We start from the raw sequence: 19,942 nt of genomic DNA, 5'->3' as shown, positions 1-19,942 counted from the left end.
ATAGCAAAACTAATGCAAAGCATCCTGGGATGTGTAGTTCACTAACATCTGGAGGGCCGGTGTTGCCCAGCCCTGCCCTAGTGGATGGTAGGGCATGAAATACCGCCTGTCGGCACATGTCGGGTCAAACAAACTGTGAAAAAAAACATGTCGACCTCGTGTCCTGTCGACGGAAAGTCATGTTGACTGTTCACCAGTCGGGATTTTAAATGTCAGGATTTTGTCCATGTCGGGATTTTTAATGTCGGGATTTTGACCGTTGGGATTTTGACTGCATCCCACCCACCCATTTTTATGACCCATCGGGATTTTGACCCTGTCTGGATTTTGACTGCATCCCACCTGAACAGAGATGGAAACATCTTTTTTTTTAATTGAGTGCCATCTGGAGCAAAGGCATTATGGAGAGGCACCTAGGCCTTATTTGATTTTACCAGTGAAAATGGGATTATTTTATACCCCTTTCACATCGCACAAATAACTCTGGTCCAGCAAAGTGCTGCCTTTTCCCCGTCCCATTTCTGATGTCAGTGCCGCTGTGGGGCCTAAACATAGAAAATGGCAGGTCTCTCCCAGGATGGACCGTGTCCAAATCCTGGCTGCGGCCCAGCATTTGGGATATGAAAGGGGTATAATATATTAATTCTGTATGATTGTAACATTGTTTGTAACCTGTACCAAAACCATCATGAGCAACCTTCGCTGAGGGCTCCTACTGTGGAGGATGCAGAGATGTGGGAATGTTCAGGTGTGTTGATCACGTAAGGACCACAAGATATACTGTTATACTGTATGTTCAAAAAAACTTTTTTTTTCTTATTTGTTTTTTGCAACTTTGCAGTTATCTTGGAATCATAATCGCTCCAAGACCTATCCATTTGACTGTAGAAATGCAAAAACAGACATCTATGCAGAGATATTACATGCTAGAACTAACAAGAATGATGCACCCAAGAGAGACAGAGGTAAGATTACTGTCCTTATGATGGTTCAGTTTTTCTTTAACTGCTATATATTTTTAGGTTTTATGTTGCGTTATACTCATGCACTCTCTTTTGATGTCTATTTAAAAAAGGATCTCATTAGAATTAGTATGATTAGACACAATCATTTTGTGGTCCGTAACTAGGTGTGTGCCAGTGGTACCTTGACACAAACAATGAAACACAGGGACAATCATAGGTGCTGGGTAAATAAATGACAACAGTGGCGTAACTATTATATTTGCGCCCCCCCCCTGCCTTCTCCCTCCCGCGTCCGCCGCCGGTCTTGTCTGTGGTCCCGTCCCGGCTCTCCTGGCTCCTGCTGCTATTGAAAAGTGACATTCACAAAATGTCTGCCTTCATACAGCAGACTGTTTTTAAGGATGCTAGAGGAGGGTACCATATATGGGGTACCATTTTTTGGGGTACCATATATGGGTATAAGGAGGTGACTGACCGACGCTAGGCCAGCCCTCTGACGAAGTTGATACGAAACACGTAGGGTTGTGGCCTAGCATCGAGATCTCTCACACCACCACTGTGCTTTGGAGGACGGAGTTGAACTGGCTTCTCTTTAATTAATTGAAATATTTTTACCTCTTGTGCACCGGTCACCAACCCTTCCCTTTTCCCCAATAAAGTTCATAGTAAGGTGCTCTGCACCGCATCTCATGCTGTTTGACCGCGGTGAATGAGAACCGCTCATGGCATGTTCATTTATACCTCTGCCTGTCTGCCAATTGTTGAAATAAATTCTGCTTTGAAACAGTTCATGCACTATCAAGTGCCCGTTTCTACCTTTCTAGAATATATATTTTAAAAAATCATATCCGGTGGGATGATCTATCCTTTTGAATAAGAAATTATAGCTAGAAATAAATATACCCCACAGTCATCTGTCAGAGAAAAATTCAGAGCCTATGATTGTCCTTGTGTTTCATTGTTTGTATCTAGTCTATGTAAATGGCTGAGTGGCAACACCCTCTTTGTTGAACCATAGGGGCACAAAAAGGCTTCTTTTTTTGCGCAATGTTTGGAGATTTACAGATTCTTTTTGCACCAGCGGTGCCTGTTGCCCACAGTGCATGTGGGCGCACCACCTGGCACACGACCTCCAGAGATGGTCGCTGATGAAGAGGAGACTCTGCCGGGGAAGCTGCAGAGGGAAACAGCTGATCGCAGGAGCTTGCGACCATTAGGAGGCTGAACACGTGCACCTGGCGATTTATCGCTGCAGCACAAACAAATCACTGGCAATATGGTCGCTCAGCATACACCGCTTAAGCGATTCTGTTTTCTAAGTGATCTTAAAACACTAGCTTCCTGTCAATCACCTTACAATCAGGAAAGACTGTGTTTTTTGTTTTGCAGAATTATCTGTTGATAATCAATCACCTTGACCTTGAATAGCTCCCATTACCCAGAAAACACTGTAATGATATTTAATAATTGCAGAAAATTATTATATATATTTATTTACAGGTGTTCAAACAGTCAAGGAAGAACCAGTGATCAGTCTGAAGAGAGACACTAGCCAGCAAACTGAGTGAGTAAGGTTCAATGCTGTGGTAGATTAAAGCTGGGTAGACACTATACAATTCATTATCAATATTGGCTGTGCAGCCGGACAAAAGATCCAGCGCTAAAACATTGAATGATATTGTTAATTATATCGTTCAGTGATGTCATCTGATCCCAATGTTGAACATGTAGTCTCTGACCATACAGTCACATTTGATGGAATGTTCAGAGACAGGGGGGATTGTTAATGACCTGTGGGAGGGCGCAGTGTTAATGATATAGAGGGTACACACTATGGGCGGGATGTATTAAAATACATCGCCGCCCTTCGCGCCCCCCCCCCGCCGCGATGCCGCCGCATATGTACTAACATATGCGGCTGGCATCGCGATGCGGTGACGGAGCCCCCCCGCGATACCTGTACTGTGGTCTGCGGGGGGGCTCCGTCACCTCCCAGCCGGCTTTTGCTGCTTTCACGCCGGGGACAGCTAAGCAAGCTGTCCCCGGCGCTTCCTCCTCCCCCTGCAGCCGGAAGGACGTCCGGCTGCGTTGCTAGGGGGAGGAAGGGCTTACCTTCCGGGGTCCAGGAGGACCAGCAAGAAGGTAAGCCCAAGGGAGGGGGGAGAGGGGGGGTCGGCGAGGCGGCGGGGTTGCGGCGACGCGGCGGGTGGCGAAAAGAAGCCCATAGGCTTCTATAGGGTATCGCCACCCAAAGGTGGCGATACCCTGCCCTGCGGTGACGTGGCGAACGGGTTTTAGTACATAGGAAAATGCGGTAAAACGGGGGTTTTACCGCATTTTCCCTTTAGTACATCTCGCCCTAAATGTTATGTAGGATAATATTGTTACCGTTATCGTGCATAGTGTTACCGCATTTTTAGCTTAATACATCCCGCCCTTAAGGTGCCTGTACACGGTGTGACAGGGTAGAGCGATGTGATGCGTGTCTGTTCAGCCCTTGCTTTTAGTACTAGATTGCATTGTTTTTAGTACAAAAAGTTATGCAATCTAGTACTAAAAGCACGGAGTTCATCGCACTGTGTATGGGCACCTTAAGGCGTAAGGGGCCTACGCATGGTGTGACGGTTGCAGTGTGTTGAGTGAGCTAGTTAAGCTCAGATCGCTCAGCACACAGTGATGCACCAGCGTGTGTGTACTGAGCAATCTGTTACTGCCCGTGTTCTCAATATAGAAAATAGTGTTCATTCTAGCACCCGCCATCTTTGAAAACCCATGCAGTTCATGTTCCCTGCCTGGGGTGTCACTGTCTGCTGAGGTGTTTTAGCACAGGTCTGGTTTGCATATCGGTGCTGATATACAGACTACACTGTGCTAGAAACACTACAGCAGACAGCGACACCCCAGGCAGGGAATAGGAACTGCATGGGGTTTCAAAGATGGCGGGTGCTAGAATGAACACTAGAAAACACGGAGGATGACTAGATTTATACTGCATTCAGTATACATCTAGTCCGGCATTAGCAACGTGCGGGAGTGTACATGGCCATCACTGGGGGCCTTACACACTTAGCGATTTGTAAGAAAACTAGAGAGTGGTGAAACCCTAAGGGTGTAACACACTCCTAAGACTCAGGCGCTGTGCAAAAGTAATTTATTAATATCAGTATTGGGATTTCACATAACAGTCCAGCTGCTGCACGTGTAGAAAGAGCCTGCCACAGCGCTAAAGAAACGTTGGGAAACAAAAGGGGGTTTAACACTGCGCTTATGAATTGGTATATAATCGTGGAATACCACACGCTGATCACAAAGACACAGCAGGACACTCTATGGTTTGAAATTAATCACTTTATAAATTCATAAAAATATGAAGAAACATTGATATAACATAAATATTAATATTTTATACATAAACCTTATATAGCTGTATATATAAACAATGATTAAAATAAGAATACAAACTAGCTAATCAGCCTGTATAAAATATAAATGTTTGTTTCTTCATATATTTTTACATTTATAAAGTGATTTATTTCAACACAGCGATTTGTACTTTAATTTCTAAGCGATCTAGTCAGATTGCTTAGTAAATAGGAAAAACTAGGAAAAAATGTGTAGGCCCCGGGATGCAGTTTAAATCCCAGCGGTCGGGATCCCGGCGTTCAGAATCCCGACGTTGGAATCCTGACCGCCGAAATCCCGACACTTTCTCCCTCCGTGGGTGTCCACGACACCCCTGGAGGGAGAATAAATTAGCGTGCCGAGCGTAGCGAGGCAACGGGCCCGCTGCGTGGCGAGCGCAGCGAGCCCGCAAGGGGGGGGGGGGGGCGATCCACGTCCCCCCCCCTTGTCGGGATTTCAGCGGTCGGGAATCCAGCGTCGGTATTTTGAACGCCGGGATCCCGACCGCCGGGATTTCATACTGAATCCGTAGGCCCCATTAGTACATAGACTACTTTAGTATTTTACTGAGATGCAATGGAGAGTGTTAGTGCCTTTATGTAACATGCAGTACATTAAAACATCTGCATTTTTAGGACTGTAATACAGGTTGAGTATCCCTTATCCGAAATGCTTGGGACTACGACCATTTTGGATAAGGTTTTCTTTCGGATATTGGAATATTTTTTTTTTTCATACTTACCTGATCCCCTGGTGGTTCCCAGATGGTCCCCCAACATCCACGGCAGCCTTCAGGATACTCTTCAGCGGCATCTCCAGTCCCAGGGGTGCATTGCGCGCCGGTGACGTTGCCTACGCGCAATGCACCCCTGGGACCGGAGGTGCCGCTAAAGAGGATCACGGAGGCCACTGTGGACATCTGGGGACAAGGTAAGTATGAAAAAAGGGGCTGGGGGGGTAAAATAACAAAAAAAAACCCGAAATATTCTGAAAAACCACGGTTTTCGGATTATTTCAGTTTTTGGAATACACGAATAAGGGAGACCAGACCTGTACTGCAGTTTCTTTAATCTATTGATTGGCTCTCACTAGTTACAATCTTTCTATCTATTTCCAGTTTTATGAAGTGAGGTAATTCTTATATTTGTTTTACAGTTGTGCCACAGCTGTTATGAATGGCGTAAGTAAATGTATTATTTACAGTTTCTTATATAGCGCAGCATATTCTGTTGCGCTTTACAATTGGATAAGTAAATGCATCATTTCTATATTATTTATATGAACATAAAGGAATAGTATATGTTTCATAGGTACAGTGGAAAGTTAAAAGGAGCACTAATTAACTTGTATTTGTTTATGTGTTGGGTTTGCTAGCTTTTTACTTTTTATTATTGGAATAATAGTTCTTTAACAATAAACAGTAACATTGCTAGCTATCTGGATTGATTTTTGTATAGTATGACAAAATTGCCATGAAATTCTTTGCTCAAACTCCCCCCCCCCCCCAAAAAAAAAAACAAATACTTGGTTCTTCTTAACCCTTTGAGTGCCAGCGTTGTTGTCAGCGATCCTCCATCTGGGCATTGAACCCATGACCTCAGCGCTGTGAGGCAGTAATGCTAACCATTACACCATCCGTACTGCCCCCATTAGCCAATATCTCATCGTGTGTAAGGGGATTAAGTACAGTGCTTCTCTGTGTAAATGTGTGAAAAAATAGGTAAAAATTAGAAGAAAAAATGGTATCCCTCATAATCATAACCAGCCCGGGCTCTTTGAGCCAGTCCTGGTTTTAAAAGTACAGGGAAAAAAATGTTTGAGGTTCCCCTGTATTTAAAGAACCAGCACTGGGTTCTTGGACCTTGTCTCAAAAATATGGGGAGGAAAAGATGTAGGGTTCCACCGAATTTTCTAAGCCGTCACAGGGCTCCAATAGCCAGGGGGGTTTTACTACAGCCTGGGGATACATTTATATTGGTCCCAGCAGCCATTCCAACTAGTCAGACTTGGCCAGGGTTTCCTGGGAGAGTGGATACCCCCTACTTAAGACACTTCTGGGCGGTGAGTGCCAAGTACATAGCTTTTAAGTGTACAAAATAAAAATAATATTGTCTTTTACAGGTGGAACTATAGGTCCTAACAAGCCTCCCCCATATTCTGGTATTTGGAAAACCACAATTACCAGCCTGCAGGGCATTGAAGGGCCCGCTGGTATCTGTAGTCCCACTGTAAAATAAATATTAAAATAAAGACAACACACGCATAGCTTAGAAAGTGAAAGTTTTATGAACCATACATGCATAATCACACTCACATATACAATCCCCCCAATGGTTAAAAAGCCTCGGGCGGTTTATGCCGAAGGGTGATGGTGCAAATTTATACTGTCAATATAGACCGTCAATAGGTCGACCACTAGTGGTCGACAGTGAAAATGTCGACACCGAAAGGTTGACTTGAAATAGGTCCTTATGTTCAAAAGGTCAACAAAACTAGCAATTTACAGGATCCAAAACAGCATGGGTTTACTGGGGGAAGATCATGTCAAACGAATCTTATTGACTTTTTTGACTGGGTGACTAAAGTAATAGATCATGGTGGGGCTGTAGATGTAGCTTATCTAGACTTTAGTAAAGCTTTTGACACTGTCCCACATCGCAGACTGTCAAACTTGAAAGCATGGGATTGGATTCTAAGACAGTTGAATGGATAAGAGCGTGGTTGTAGTAAACGGAGTACAGTCAAAGGAGGGAAAGGTTACAAGTGGAGTACCCCAGGGATCTGTACTTGGACCGGTGCTTTTTTAATATCTTTATTGGTGATATTGCAAATGGAATTGAGGGTAAAATGTGCCTTTTTGCAGATGACACAAAGGTATGCAACAGGGTAGACACACCAGGAGGGGTAAAACAAATGATTGAGGATCTAGGTAGATTAGAGGAATGGTCAAGAGCATTGCAACTACAGTTTAATGCCAAAAAATGCAAAATCATGCACTTTGGTCTCAGAAATCAAAAGACTAAATATAGTATAAATGGCACTATAATGGAAACTACCGAGGAAGAGAGGGATCTAGGTGTCACTATTTCAGGGGACTTAAAAGAAGGTAGGCAATGTAACAAAGCAATGAAGAAGGCAAGTCAGATGCTTGGTTGCATAGGGAGAGGTATCAGCAGTAGAAAGAAAGAAGCAATAATGCCACTGTATAGGTCATTGGTACGACCTCACCTAGAGTATTGTGTTCAGTTCTGGAGGCCATATCTCCAGAAGGATATAAATACATTAGAGACTGTACAAAGAAGGGCAACTAAAATTGTGCATGGCCTACATCACAAAACGTACCAGGAAAGACTAAAAGATCTTAATATGTATACTTTAGAGCAGAGAAGGGAAAGGGGGACATGATAGAAACTTTCAAATATATCAAGGGTTTTAACAAGGTACAGGTGGGAGACATTCTTCACATCAAGAGGAGCAACAGAACACGAGGACATGCACTGAAACTAGAGGGAGGAAGATTCAGGGGAAATGGGCCTTATTTTGGTTCACTCTTTCTGACAAAATCCTTCTTAGATGGACAAAACCATGTGCACTGCAGGGGGGGCAGATGTAACGTGCAGAGAGAATTAGATTTGGGTGAGTAATTTTGTTTCTGTGCAGGGAAAATACTGACTGCTTTATTTTTACACTGCAATATAGATCTCACTTTGAAGTAAAACCCCACCCAAATCTAATTCTCTCTGCACATGTTACATCTGCCCCACCTGCAGTGCACATGGTTTTGCCCATCTAAGAAGGATTTTGTCAGAAAGAATGAACCAAAATAAGGCCCTAAGTGAGGAAGAATTACTTCACAGAAAGAGTAGTAGATAAGTGGAATAGCCTACCATCAGAGGTGGTAGACGCAAATATGGTAGTACAATTTAAACATGCTTGGGACAGGCATATTGATATCCTTAAAAAAAAAATAAGGATCAAATATGGTTTGAGGTAACCTGTTTAAAATAGGGGCAGACTAGATGGGCCAAGTGGTTCTTATCTGCCGTCAAATTCTATGTTTCTATGTTTAAAACCAAAATGATGACATAAAAAAGGACAACACATGAAAAGAGCGACATGAGTTTTTTACATTTTTGGTGTCCATGTTGACATCTGTTAACATGGACCCCAAATTAGTGTTATATGTACCCATGGCTTGCTCTGCTTGCCATGGTTTGGGGCTGGGGCTTTGCTTTGCTCATGCTTTGCTCATTCATAAAGTATGAAAAAAGTCCAAATAAGGAAAAAATTGACCTTTTGACTTTTATCGACCTACTTCATGTCGACTTTTTGTCAATTTTGACCTAGTGCACGTCAACCTTTTGTCTATATCCACCTTTTGGTGTAGACCTGTTGACTATCTATGTAGATACTGTAGATCTATCAATGGGAAGCAAGGGGACACCCTAGCAAGTATTTTTTTTTTGCTCATTTTTAACACAGAAGCACTGCATAGATTTTATTTATTATTTATTTACAGTTTCTTATATAGTGCAGCAGATTCCGTTGCGCTTTACAATTGTAGACAGTGATAAAACAAACTGGGTAACAACAGACAGACTTGCAGGTAAGAGGGCCCTGCTGCAAGATTACAATCTATAGGGATATAGAAAGGAAACACAAGGACATGCACCAGTAATAGTATAGCAGTCCCACCAAGTTACAAGTCCAGAAAGGAAGCTATATAATACATAAGTGCCTCAGAGGGTTATGCGTGTAGAACCTAAATATGATAGGCTTGCCTGAAGGTGAGTTTTCAGGGAACAAAGTTTGGAGACTAGTGGAGAGTCTTATTGTGCGTGGAAGGGCATTCCATTGGATGGGAGCAGCCCAATGAAAGTCCTGTTATAGTGAATGGGAGCTGGTAATCCGTGCAGAAGAGAGACGCAGATCTTGTGCAGAGCGGAGTTGTCGAGATGAGAAATATTTTGTGATAAGTAGAGAGATATATACTGGTGCAGTATGGTTAATAGCTTTATATGCGAGTAGAAGTGTTTTATATTGAATACGGTAAAATACCAGCAACCAATGGAGGGACTGGCAGAGCGGATCAGCAGACGATTAGCGTCTTGCAAGGAAGATCAGCCTAGCAGCAGCATTTAAACTGGATTGCAATTGCGAGAGTCTGTTCTTGGGAAGACCAGTTAGGAGACTATTGCAATAATCAATGCGGGATATAATGAGTGCATGGATAAGAGATTTAGTAACGTTTTGTGTGAGATACGGTCGTATTTTGGATATGTTTTTTAGATGCATGTAACATGATTTGGAGACAGATTGAATGTGGGGAAGAAAGGACTGTTCATATTTGAGGATGACCCCATGGCAACGAGCTTGTGGGGTAGGGTAGATTGTCGAGTTGTCAACAATTATGGAGATATCAGGATTGTAACTGTTCTTGGTTGGTGGGACTATAAGTGATTCCATTTTGGAAATATTGAATTTGAGTTGTCGAGAAGAATCCAAGATAAGATGGCAGAGAGACAGTCAGAGACTCGCCCAAAACCACTGGTGACAACTCTGGGGTTGATAGATAGATCTGCATATACAGTAAGTGATACTGAAAACCGAAAGAGCTGATTAGGTTGCCAATAGAGGAGGTATAGATTGAGAAAAGCAGAGGACCTAAGACCGAGCCTTGTGGAACTCCAACTGAGAGTGGTATTGATGAGGAGGTAGAGTCAGAGAAGCGAACACTGAAAGAGCGATCAGATAGGTAAGATAAGAACCAGGAAAGGGCTGTATCATTAAGACCCAGGGAGTGTAGTGTTTGTATGAGAAGAGTGTGATCAACAGTGTCAAATGCAGCAGAAAGATCTAGAAGAATAAGTAGTGAGTAATGGCCTTTAGACTTAGCAGTTACCAGATCATTCACCACTTTAGTCAGTGCTGTCTCAGTGGAGTGTTGGGAATGAAAGCCTGACTGAAGCAGGTCTAATAGGGTGTGAGAGTTAAGGAAGTGTGTGAGGCGAGAGTAGACAAGTCTCTCGAGTAGCTTGGAGAGGCATAGGAGCTGAGAGATAGGACGGTAGTTAGAGAGAGAATTAGGTTAAGAATGTCACTGATCTGTGCATTTTGTCGCTAAAAGGGACATTTATTTAAAAATTGCATTTTTAGCTCAATTTGCTCAATTCACAGGTGTGCTTGCAGAAATGGTTTTAGGTAAATTCCCATGATTCATTAATGTCTATGGAACATCCACATTCATTAATGTCTATAAAACATAAGCCGACGGTGTATTTGGATGTATACCCCTGTCCACCCCTGCATTTTTTTAAAAATTTGTTTTTTGTACATCTCTCTCTGCACCTGTTATATCTGCCCCACAAACATTAGTTTGTCAAGGTGCACAGTTAGGGCCCAATCCAGGCAGAGTATGCAGACCCCAGCGAGCAGGTAAACACTGCCCTGCTAGCTCCCTCCCCTCCCCCCACCCCTGTGCTGCAAATGTAAAAGCCGTGCACACATGGGGAAAATCACTCACCATCGAATGATTCTCCTTTTGATTGGACCAGGGAAGGAGAAGGAGGCCGCTGCTGACTTCAGCCAGGTAACGCCTGCGTATTTTGGGACACTCAGAAAATGCCGGCGTAACACCCCTAAATGCCCGGGTCCTGTCACTCGCCTTGCTAGCCTTCGCGTGATCCTTCGCAAGTGGACCCCACACATGCGCACAGCATACCGTGCGCATGCATGGTCTTACGATAATCAGCCCTGCGTCTAAATCGGGCCCTTACTTGCTGTTCTTTACTTTATCGCCTAACTCAGATACAGGCCCAATGTATGTTGCATTTATACCCATCTAAGTTGCCAAATAAATTAACATTAATCATTCTCTTTTGAAAGTTTACTAGTAGGGATTAGTGTCACAAAATAGTTTGTGTTGAAGTCATGCTAGATGCTCTCATTTATCTTAGTAATTGCCATCATTTACATACATATTTCTTTTTTAGGAGTTGGTCCAGCTCTCTGAATACCTCATGGTAAATAATGATGATAATTGCTTACAATGTCAATGTGATGTTCTGAATTATATTCTCCATTTGATATCTGGCCATGACGCCGGCGATTAACTAATTTTTCGAAACGCGTCGTGCCGCGGATCTGATTTATATGTGGCACTAGTCAGAAACAGTGAAATGAAAATGCAATGCTGGATTAACCATCAATAAATGTATACTTGTTTTTATCCATTTTATTGATTTATTGTATGTAAAGCCACAGAGTGGTACACTCAGCGCACCTCTACTCTTTCCTTTTCCTATCCTATTCAACCTGTACCTTTATTGACAGCGAGGTATGATAAAGGTGCTGCTCTCTAAAGCGCATTATTGGGACCACTACCTTCTTTCCATATATATATATATATATATATATATATATATATATATATATATATATGTGTCAAAAATCTGAAAGAACGTCACTCCCGGCTCTTGTTAGTTGCAAATTAGATTTTTATCTGTGTATGCCAACGGCGTTTCGAGTCTGTGGCTCGTCTGTGGCTCGAAACGCCGTTGGCATACACAGATAAAATCTTATTTGCAACTAACAAGAGCCGGGAGTGACGTTCTTTCAGATTTTTGACTTGCATGTACCAGAGGGCTCCTCTGGATGAACGGGCACCCGAGCCAAGCCAGATTAGTTTGCCAGAGGTGGCTGACAGTGCCGGACCCCTGCACAGACTATATATATATATATATATATATATATATATATATATATATATATATATATATATATATATATATATATATATATATATATATATATATAACAAGAGAAATACCCTTTCAATGCGCTAATTGATATCTGTCGGGGCAGCAACTCTATTAGTCCCCCCTGTTAGTGGGAGAGATGGAAGAAAGAGAAACAGAGTGCGCCCCTAACGTAAGTTCCACCACCAGAATATGACCAATAACCATGAATCAATGGAAATTCCAGTAAGATATTCACAATTAGTGATTTAATACAACATTTATTAAAAACATGTAGTTTTCATCTGTGTAGTATAATTCATACAAAACATGGAAATACACCCAACGCGTTTCATCGATACGACTTCCTCAGGGGCAAAATTTCCGTATGTTGGTGGGTAGTGAGAATATTCACTCCCGGTATGTGAATCTTCTAAAAAAAACGGATCCTATGAGGATCTTTAATATATAGTGCACAGCTGCATCAAGTTCCAAATGTATTCCAATAATGGATCTTGGAAAATGCAGATATCCTTCTAAAAGTCGGATCCTTTGAGGATCTTAGTATTTAAAGCACAGCTGCATCAAGTTCCGTCTGTAATCGTATATGGGTCCTAGATAATGTAGAATGAGGACTCCTCTAGATGGGAACACAGCAAGCCAACAATGAACCAACTGCAGGTCTATATATATATATTCTTATTACTTTGTATGTGTAAAATATAATTCTGTACGCAGTTTAACATTATGCGTGTACTAGCTAATTCTTTAGTAGCTACATAATGATTATTGTTCTAGCTATACTTGTTTCATTTTTGTGTGTCATAACTGAAGGTGATTTTTTTAAACCTTTTTTTTGCAATGTTTATCAGTGTACACAGCAGTTACTGGAAAATGATTAGTATAATTTATGCTGGTTTTATTTTCATCTGCAGGAAGCGCTTCAGAGGGAGCGGAAACTGAAGAAAAAGCTATGCATCTTGCAGGAGCTTCTTAGTGTGCTTGTACAAACCTCAGAAAAGTCCTGGAAGGTGATTTTTGCTGCACTACTTGCTTAGAGTCCTGCCATAGATATTTTGAAGAAATAAACAGCAATACTCCTAAAATGTAAAAAGAGTTAATGATCTCTTTAGTAAAGTAATACCAAAATGGTCACTAACTGTACTAGTACAGTGGTACTCTTTAATCAAACAGACAATGATAATAATTTTCAAAGCTTCCTACGGCTCATAGAGGTCGCTAATCCATACTTACCTACCTGACCCTCTCCATGCGGGAGAAAATGCTCTGTTTCTGGACTTCCCTGGTAATGTATGATTGCCATCACCTGTGGAGAGCAAGGTAAAGGTGTTTCACCACAGGTGATGGCAATCATAAATTACCAGGGAAGTCCAGGAACAGAGCATTTTCTCCCGCATGGAGAGGTCAGGTAGGCAAGTATTCTCTAATCACATTAGCCAATCAGTCGGTGTAAAATGTTCATAGCCATTAATGTACAGTATCGTAGCAAAGTGGTTAGCATGGCTTTCTGACTAAAGTCACTGGTTTCATTTCGACCAAGGTGCTTTCTCTCTCAATGGTCCTGGTGACACAGCTTCACATTGGGATGTAGGAGGGTCCGCAGGAGCCAGGCACCTATCCTAAAGCTTTTGGAGGGTAGGCTCCTCCCCTACTGCATCCCAGATTCCTCAGTTCGTGTTAGGTGCCCACTGGAGTGGGTGCTATTCTAAAGGGCTGCCGGAGCAGCCGAAGGAGTAGAGTTAGTTAGGGTTTTTATTATTTTATTAACTTTTACACTAGCTAGGTAGGCACAGTGTGAGGATTCTCATTAGTGAATCCTCACACTGCTAGCGCAGCAGGAGCTGACAGAAGCGCGTCCTATCAGCTCACTGTGCACATGGGAGACGCTGTCTGGCCTCCCTGTGCAGCGCTTACAGCTTCTTTTAAGAAGCTGCCTGGGCTCCGGAGCGCTCTGAAACCGGCTTCACGCTAGGTGGGGATCATGGGGGACAGGCGCTCCGTGATGGCGGCGGCCTTTTTATGCGGAGCTTACACACTGAGCTCCTGATATGAGAGGACAGCAGTGTTGTTACAGGCATGTTCCGAGTGGTCCCCAGCTGAGGGGGAGATACTGGAACTAGGAGATCCTACAATGGGAGCGGCTGTCTGGGGGTAGTTGGCGCCAGAAGTCACAGACCCCGCAGCAGCAGGGACTTGGTCCCTTCCCTCACTCTGTTTTGGCGCCATTCAGAACGCTTGCAGCGGAGCTGAGCTGGCTTACAGATCCTGACAGAGTGATTGGATTTCCTGGGCATCGCTTTCCCCATTCTGAAGACTACAGAAAGATAAGTGAACGGAATATATTGGTTCTGTATATAATGTATGTACATTTAATGCTGTGACTGTGTTAATGGAGAACATCAGGTCTGAGCAGCAGTCTGTGGTTTTGGGGGAGGGAGCCTATAATGCATTGAGCGCTTGCAGTGATTATACACTGAAATTTGTCCCTGAGCAGATAAGGGGGGCTTATGTATTTATTGCGCTGCTGTGAAACCCATGGGGAGTGAACTCCAGAGGGTAGTGCATCGGAACTTGCGTGGGCTATGCCCTGGGCAGGTCTGAAAATGCTTTGGTGCATTACTGGACAGGCAGAGTGATGGCTGGTAACTTTCCCTAGACCATTGCCATTCTCTCAGCAGTCCTCTAGCTCTTTGCCTCGGACCCAGACAGATCCTGACTTATTGCAGGTCATGAAGGATACTGCTATGGGAATCAGCAGGTTTAAACTACTTGTTGGACAAGTTTTATGGTTATTCTGTGGGGACCCCTAAAAGGTCTTATTCAGTGCCATTATTAGCTGCTGATGAGGAAGGAGAGTACACAGACATACCAATCAGGGTGATGTTTCTGAAGAGTCCTCAGCCTCAGGGGTAGAGGATTTTATTACTGCTGTTAAACAGGCATTAAATTTGTCTGTGAAGGATAAACTCCTGCAAAGGTTGTTTTTTATGAGACAGCGTAAAGAAACTGATATCTCCCTGCAAAGGGGCCTGGAAAACCCCTGATAAAAGGCTTCAGATACCTAAAAGATTTCTAAGCCTGTACCCCATGCCTGAGGCGCATGCTGACCGCTGGAAAAAAGTCCCAGTGGTAGATGCTTCTGTGGCACATGTATCAAAGCCACAGGTGGAGCCACTGTGCTACCAGTACAAGGGGTAGCAGCGTTTAAGGACCCCGTCGACAAAAAAGCTGGAGGGTAACCTCAAGGCAATATTTGAAGGGGTGGGATACACCATACGCCCTCTGATTGCTTCAGCCTGGGTCTCTAAGGCCATGATCGTGTGGGCCAGTAATTTGTGCACTATTTTACATGCTGACCCTTGTGTGTTATTGCTCGCAGAGAAGCTTAAAAGCGGCTGAAGAGCATGTATTGCAGTCTGAGAGGAAGCTCTCAAAATGGCTGCCAGAGTTTCCACAGTGTCTGTAAATGCCAGGAGAGTTCTCTGGCTTAAGGCTTGGGAGGCAGATGATGTGTCTAAAAAAGCCTTAGAGGCATTAGCTTTTAAAGGAAAGCTGTTATTTGCTTCTGAACTGGAAGAGATTACTAAGCAGGCCACAGGTGGCAAAAGTACTTTCCTGCCAGTCCCTGCAGCCAAGCAGACATCAAGGTTTTCTGCTTTCAGGCCGGTCTTGCGGCCCTCCCTTAGAGGAGGTGTGTCTTTTCGAGGGCAGCCCTTCAGGGGAAAGGTCCAAATGTCTAAATTTGGTTCCTTTCATAAGAAACCAAACACAAAAGGAGAGGACAAACCCTCTGCATGACTGCCAAGGGTTTTGCCCGGCGGTGGTCAAGATGGGGGGACATCTGACACTGTTCAAAGACGCATGGGCATTGTTAGACCGGGATTCTTGGGTGTTAGAAATTATAACCCAGGGTTACAGAATTCCCTTCAAAGGTCTTCTTCCAAGAAGATTCATTCCCACGCCAATACCAAAGGGGGCTCGGCTCCGTACAGCTCCCTTGGGAGCAGCTCATTCTCTTTTAGAGAAGGGTGTGGTGATCCCGGTCCCCAGAGCGGAGTGGAAAAAAGGCTTTTATTCCACTCTGTTTCTGGTGTTCAAACCAGACGGGTCTTTCAGACCGATTCTCAATTTAAAGTCGTTAATTATCCATTTGTGGGTAGACCATTGCAAAATGGAGTTTCTACGGTCAGTGCTGTTAAGCTTGGACCAGGGAGAATTTTTGGCGTTCATGGATGTCCAGGACGCGTACCTTCATGTTCTTGTTCACCCAGGACATCAGGCTCTATTGAGGTTTGTGATAGGAGACCATGCACATTGCAATTCCAGGCGTTGCCCTTCGGCCTGGCCACAGTGCCAAGGGTATTCACCAAGATAATGTCTGTAATGGCGGCTGTGCTTCGACTGAGGGGAATCACGGTGATCCCATATTTGGACGACCTGCTGTTAAGAGCGGAGTCAGCAGACATGTTGAACAGTCACTTGGCAGAAGCCATCGGGTTTTTTGCAGGCTCACGGCTGGTTTTTAAACTTACAAAAGTCTCAGTTGGTGCCGTCACAGAGACTCCAATTCTTGGGGGTCATTCTGGTTACCCATCTACATCGGGTATTTTTACCGGAGGCAAAGGCCAGGGATCTGGTTGCCTTAGTCCAGGAGATTCTCAGCTCTCGGAGCACATCAGTATGGAGGTGCCTCAAGCTGCTGGGGAAGATGGTGGCGTCTTTCGAGACGCGGCAGTTTGCCAGGTTCCACTCTCGGGTGTTCCAGTGGAACATCTTGACGGTTTGGTCAGGAAACACACAGACCATGAAATCCGAACAGATAGTGCTGTCTTCGGAAACTCGAGCCTCCCTGAAATGGTGGACAGACGTGGACTCCCTTCAGTGGGGTCGGTCACTGCAGTCCTGGAGCTGGCTGGTAGTCACTACCGACGCCAGTCTCAGGGGCTGGGGGGGGCAGTAGTCTTGGACCTGCGTCTGCAGGGCTTGTGGACTCCAGAGGAATCTGCCTTACCGATCAACATCTTGGAACTGAGAGCTGTGTGGAAAGTGATTTCTCTAGCGGGAGACAGGTTACAGAGGCTCCCTTTAAGGATTCAGACCGACAACGCCACAGCTGTGGCGTATCTGAATCACCAGGGAGGCACACGCAGCAAACTGGCCATGTGGGAGGTGTCCAGAATCCTCTTGTGGGCGGAACAGTATGTTCCAGCCTTATCAGCTATATTCATACCAGGAGTGGAGAATATAGAGGCAGACTTTCTGAGCAGGGAGGAGCTGAAGGATGGGGAATGGAGCCTAAATCCTCAGATATTTCATCAAATTACCTTGAAGTGGGGAACCCCGGATGTGGACCTGATGGCATCCAGATTCAACCATCAGGTGCCCAGGTTTTATGCCAGGACGAGGGACACACTGGCAGAAGCAGTGGATGCCATGACTATCCCCTGGGAGGGGAATCTTCTTTATGTTTTTCCGCTAGTCTCAGTGCTGGCGAGAGTGTTGAAAAGGATACAGGCCCAGGCAATTCCAGTGATTTTAGTGGCCCCAGATTGGCCAAGGAGGTCCTGGTACTCGAGGCTTCAGAGATTGTCTGTGGACTCGTGGCGTCTACCTCTGAGGTCAGACCTTCTAAAACAAGGATCATCCAACCATCTGGATTCAGCTCGATTAATTTTGACGGCCTGGTTGTTGAAACCGCCATTTTGAGGAATAAAGGATTCTCAGAGGCAGTGATTAACACAATAATTAAAGCCATAAAGTCAGTGTCTTCTGCAAATTACTATAGGGTCTGGAAGACCTATATTCGATGGTGTGAAAGACAGAAGTCATACACATCACGCTTTAAATTGGCAAAATTGTTGGAGGTTTTGCAGGTTGGCTTTTCCTCCGGGTTTAAGCCTTCAGTCACTCAAAGTACAGATCTCGGCCTTGTCAATTTACTTCTAAAGAAGGATTGCATTGTTAACGGAAGTACAGAACTTCCTGCAGGGGGTGTCTCGATTGAAACCTCCATACAAGCAACCAGTAGCACCATGGGATTTATCTCTGGTTCTGGAGTGCCTTCAAAAGGCACCTTTTGAACATTACGGTCGGCTGACCTTAGATTCCTTACAGGGAAACTGGTATTTTTGTTGGCAGTGGCGTCGGCAAAAAGAGTATCGGAGTTGGGAGCCTTGTCCGGCAAGGCTCCCTTCCTTATATTTCATGATGATAGGGCGGTCCTCCGGACAGTACCCCAATTTTTACCAAAAGTAGTCTCTGCTTTTCACCTAAATCAGGAGTTAGTTCTGCCTGTTTCAACCCCCAGAGGGTTCAAGGAAAAGGGACAAATTGAGGAATTTGGATGTTGTGCGCGCCTTGCGCATTTATGTGGACAGAGTTAAAAGTGTCAGAAAGACTGATACTTTGCTTGTTTTGTATGATGTACATAATAATGGTTGGCCTGCTTCTAAGCAGACCGTTGCTAGGTGGTTGCGCTCTATTATAGCGTTTGCATATACTAAAGTTGGTAGGCCTGGGCCAGCCAGAATTAATGCGCATACCACCAGATCAGTCACCACCTCTAGGGCGGTTCGACATGGGGCAACAGCTGAGCAGGTTTGCAGGGCTGCCACTTGGTCTTCTGTTCATACTTTTGCCAAATCCGATAGGTTCCATGAGTTCGCATCGGTGGACGCATCATTCGGGCGAGCAGTGATGAGAACTGCAGACCTGAGCGTACCTACCCAAAAGGACCGGCTCTGGAACGTCCCAATGTGAAGCTGTGTCACCAGGACCATTGAAAGAGAAAAAGGGATTTTTGTAAGAACTTACCGTTCGAATCCCTTTCTCTGATATGGTCCTGGTGACACAGCGATCCCTCCCTTACGCTCAGTAAGTATGCCAGTGTTCATGATGTTTCATGTTATAATTGGTTAAAAAAAGTTAAATTTAAAAATGTGCATATAATATGTGCAGGCGTTGTACTGAGTTAATGTATTCCAGTGGCTTTGAAAGATTGAACTGAGGAATCTGGGATGCAGTAGGGGAGGAGCCTACCCTCCAAAAGCTTTAGGATAGGTGCCTGGCTCCTGCGGACCCTCCTACATCCCAATGTGAAGCTGTGTCACCAGGACCATATCAGAGAAAGGGATTCGAACGGTAAGTTCTTACAAAAATCCCTTTATCTGTGTGGTGTCTCTGTATGTATTCACTATGTTTTAATGCGTTTCCTCCTGGTGCTTTGATTTCCTCTTGCTCTCCAGACCATAGGCGAATCTAGGGGGTGGTCCGGGGGTGCACAGGACCACCCATTAGCCCGTTTTGTAGCTGAGGGATGGGGCTTTCCAACGAGCCCAGCCCCGTGTCTCTAGCCCCCTGGGAACCGGAGATACTGCCAGGCAAAGCTTCCCTATAGGATAACATGGGACCCGCTAATTCTGACCCCCACCCAGTTCAACGGCTGCCAGTTCCCCCTTCTGCATCACTGAAGCTCGAGGTTGATCTCAGTCGAAGCCAAATCGCTGGGCCTTCAATCTGATACCAGGCTGGATCCATACGAGTTAATTGGTTCCAGAGATATTGAGGTTAAACCGTTTTTTTTTTTCATTTCTTAAATGTAATTTCATGACTGTTTATGTTCTTTGAGGGCAGATTTCTCTGGAACCAAACAGCCCAGTTTCACGGGACCAAAATCATTCGAAGCCAACTCAAAAGTTCTTCAATATGATACTGGTCTCATGTAAATGGGTCAGTTGGTTCCGAAGATATAGCTGGTTGGTTAAAGGGGGGTAGGGAGAGGGGAGTGGTTGTCTCTCCCCCTCACACCAGAAAATGCAG

The 19,942-nt window shown here is 44.4% G+C and overlaps 1 protein-coding gene across 4 annotated transcripts in view; it reads left to right on the top strand.

Moving 5' to 3' along the window:
• Window positions 1-19,942, top strand: part of TRAF3IP3 (TRAF3 interacting protein 3) — a 73,786-nt gene that overhangs the window by 35,846 nt on the left and 17,998 nt on the right. For all 4 annotated transcript variants that reach the window (XM_083172812.1, XM_083172813.1, XM_083172815.1 and 1 more), the window contains exons 3-7: window positions 842-965; window positions 2,466-2,529; window positions 5,523-5,547; window positions 11,360-11,389; window positions 13,039-13,134. In XM_083172812.1, the coding sequence (XP_083028938.1) occupies window positions 842-965; window positions 2,466-2,529; window positions 5,523-5,547; window positions 11,360-11,389; window positions 13,039-13,134 (339 nt within the window). The remainder of the gene's footprint in view (window positions 1-841; window positions 966-2,465; window positions 2,530-5,522; window positions 5,548-11,359; window positions 11,390-13,038; window positions 13,135-19,942) is intronic.

The sequence above is a fragment of the Crinia signifera genome, chromosome 2 (assembly GCF_055691185.1).
Source record: "Crinia signifera chromosome 2, ASM5569118v1, whole genome shotgun sequence".
NCBI classification, from domain to species: Eukaryota; Metazoa; Chordata; class Amphibia; order Anura; family Myobatrachidae; genus Crinia; species Crinia signifera.
Note: the sequence above shows the minus strand (reverse complement) of the source record. Positions and strands in the feature narration are given on the sequence as shown.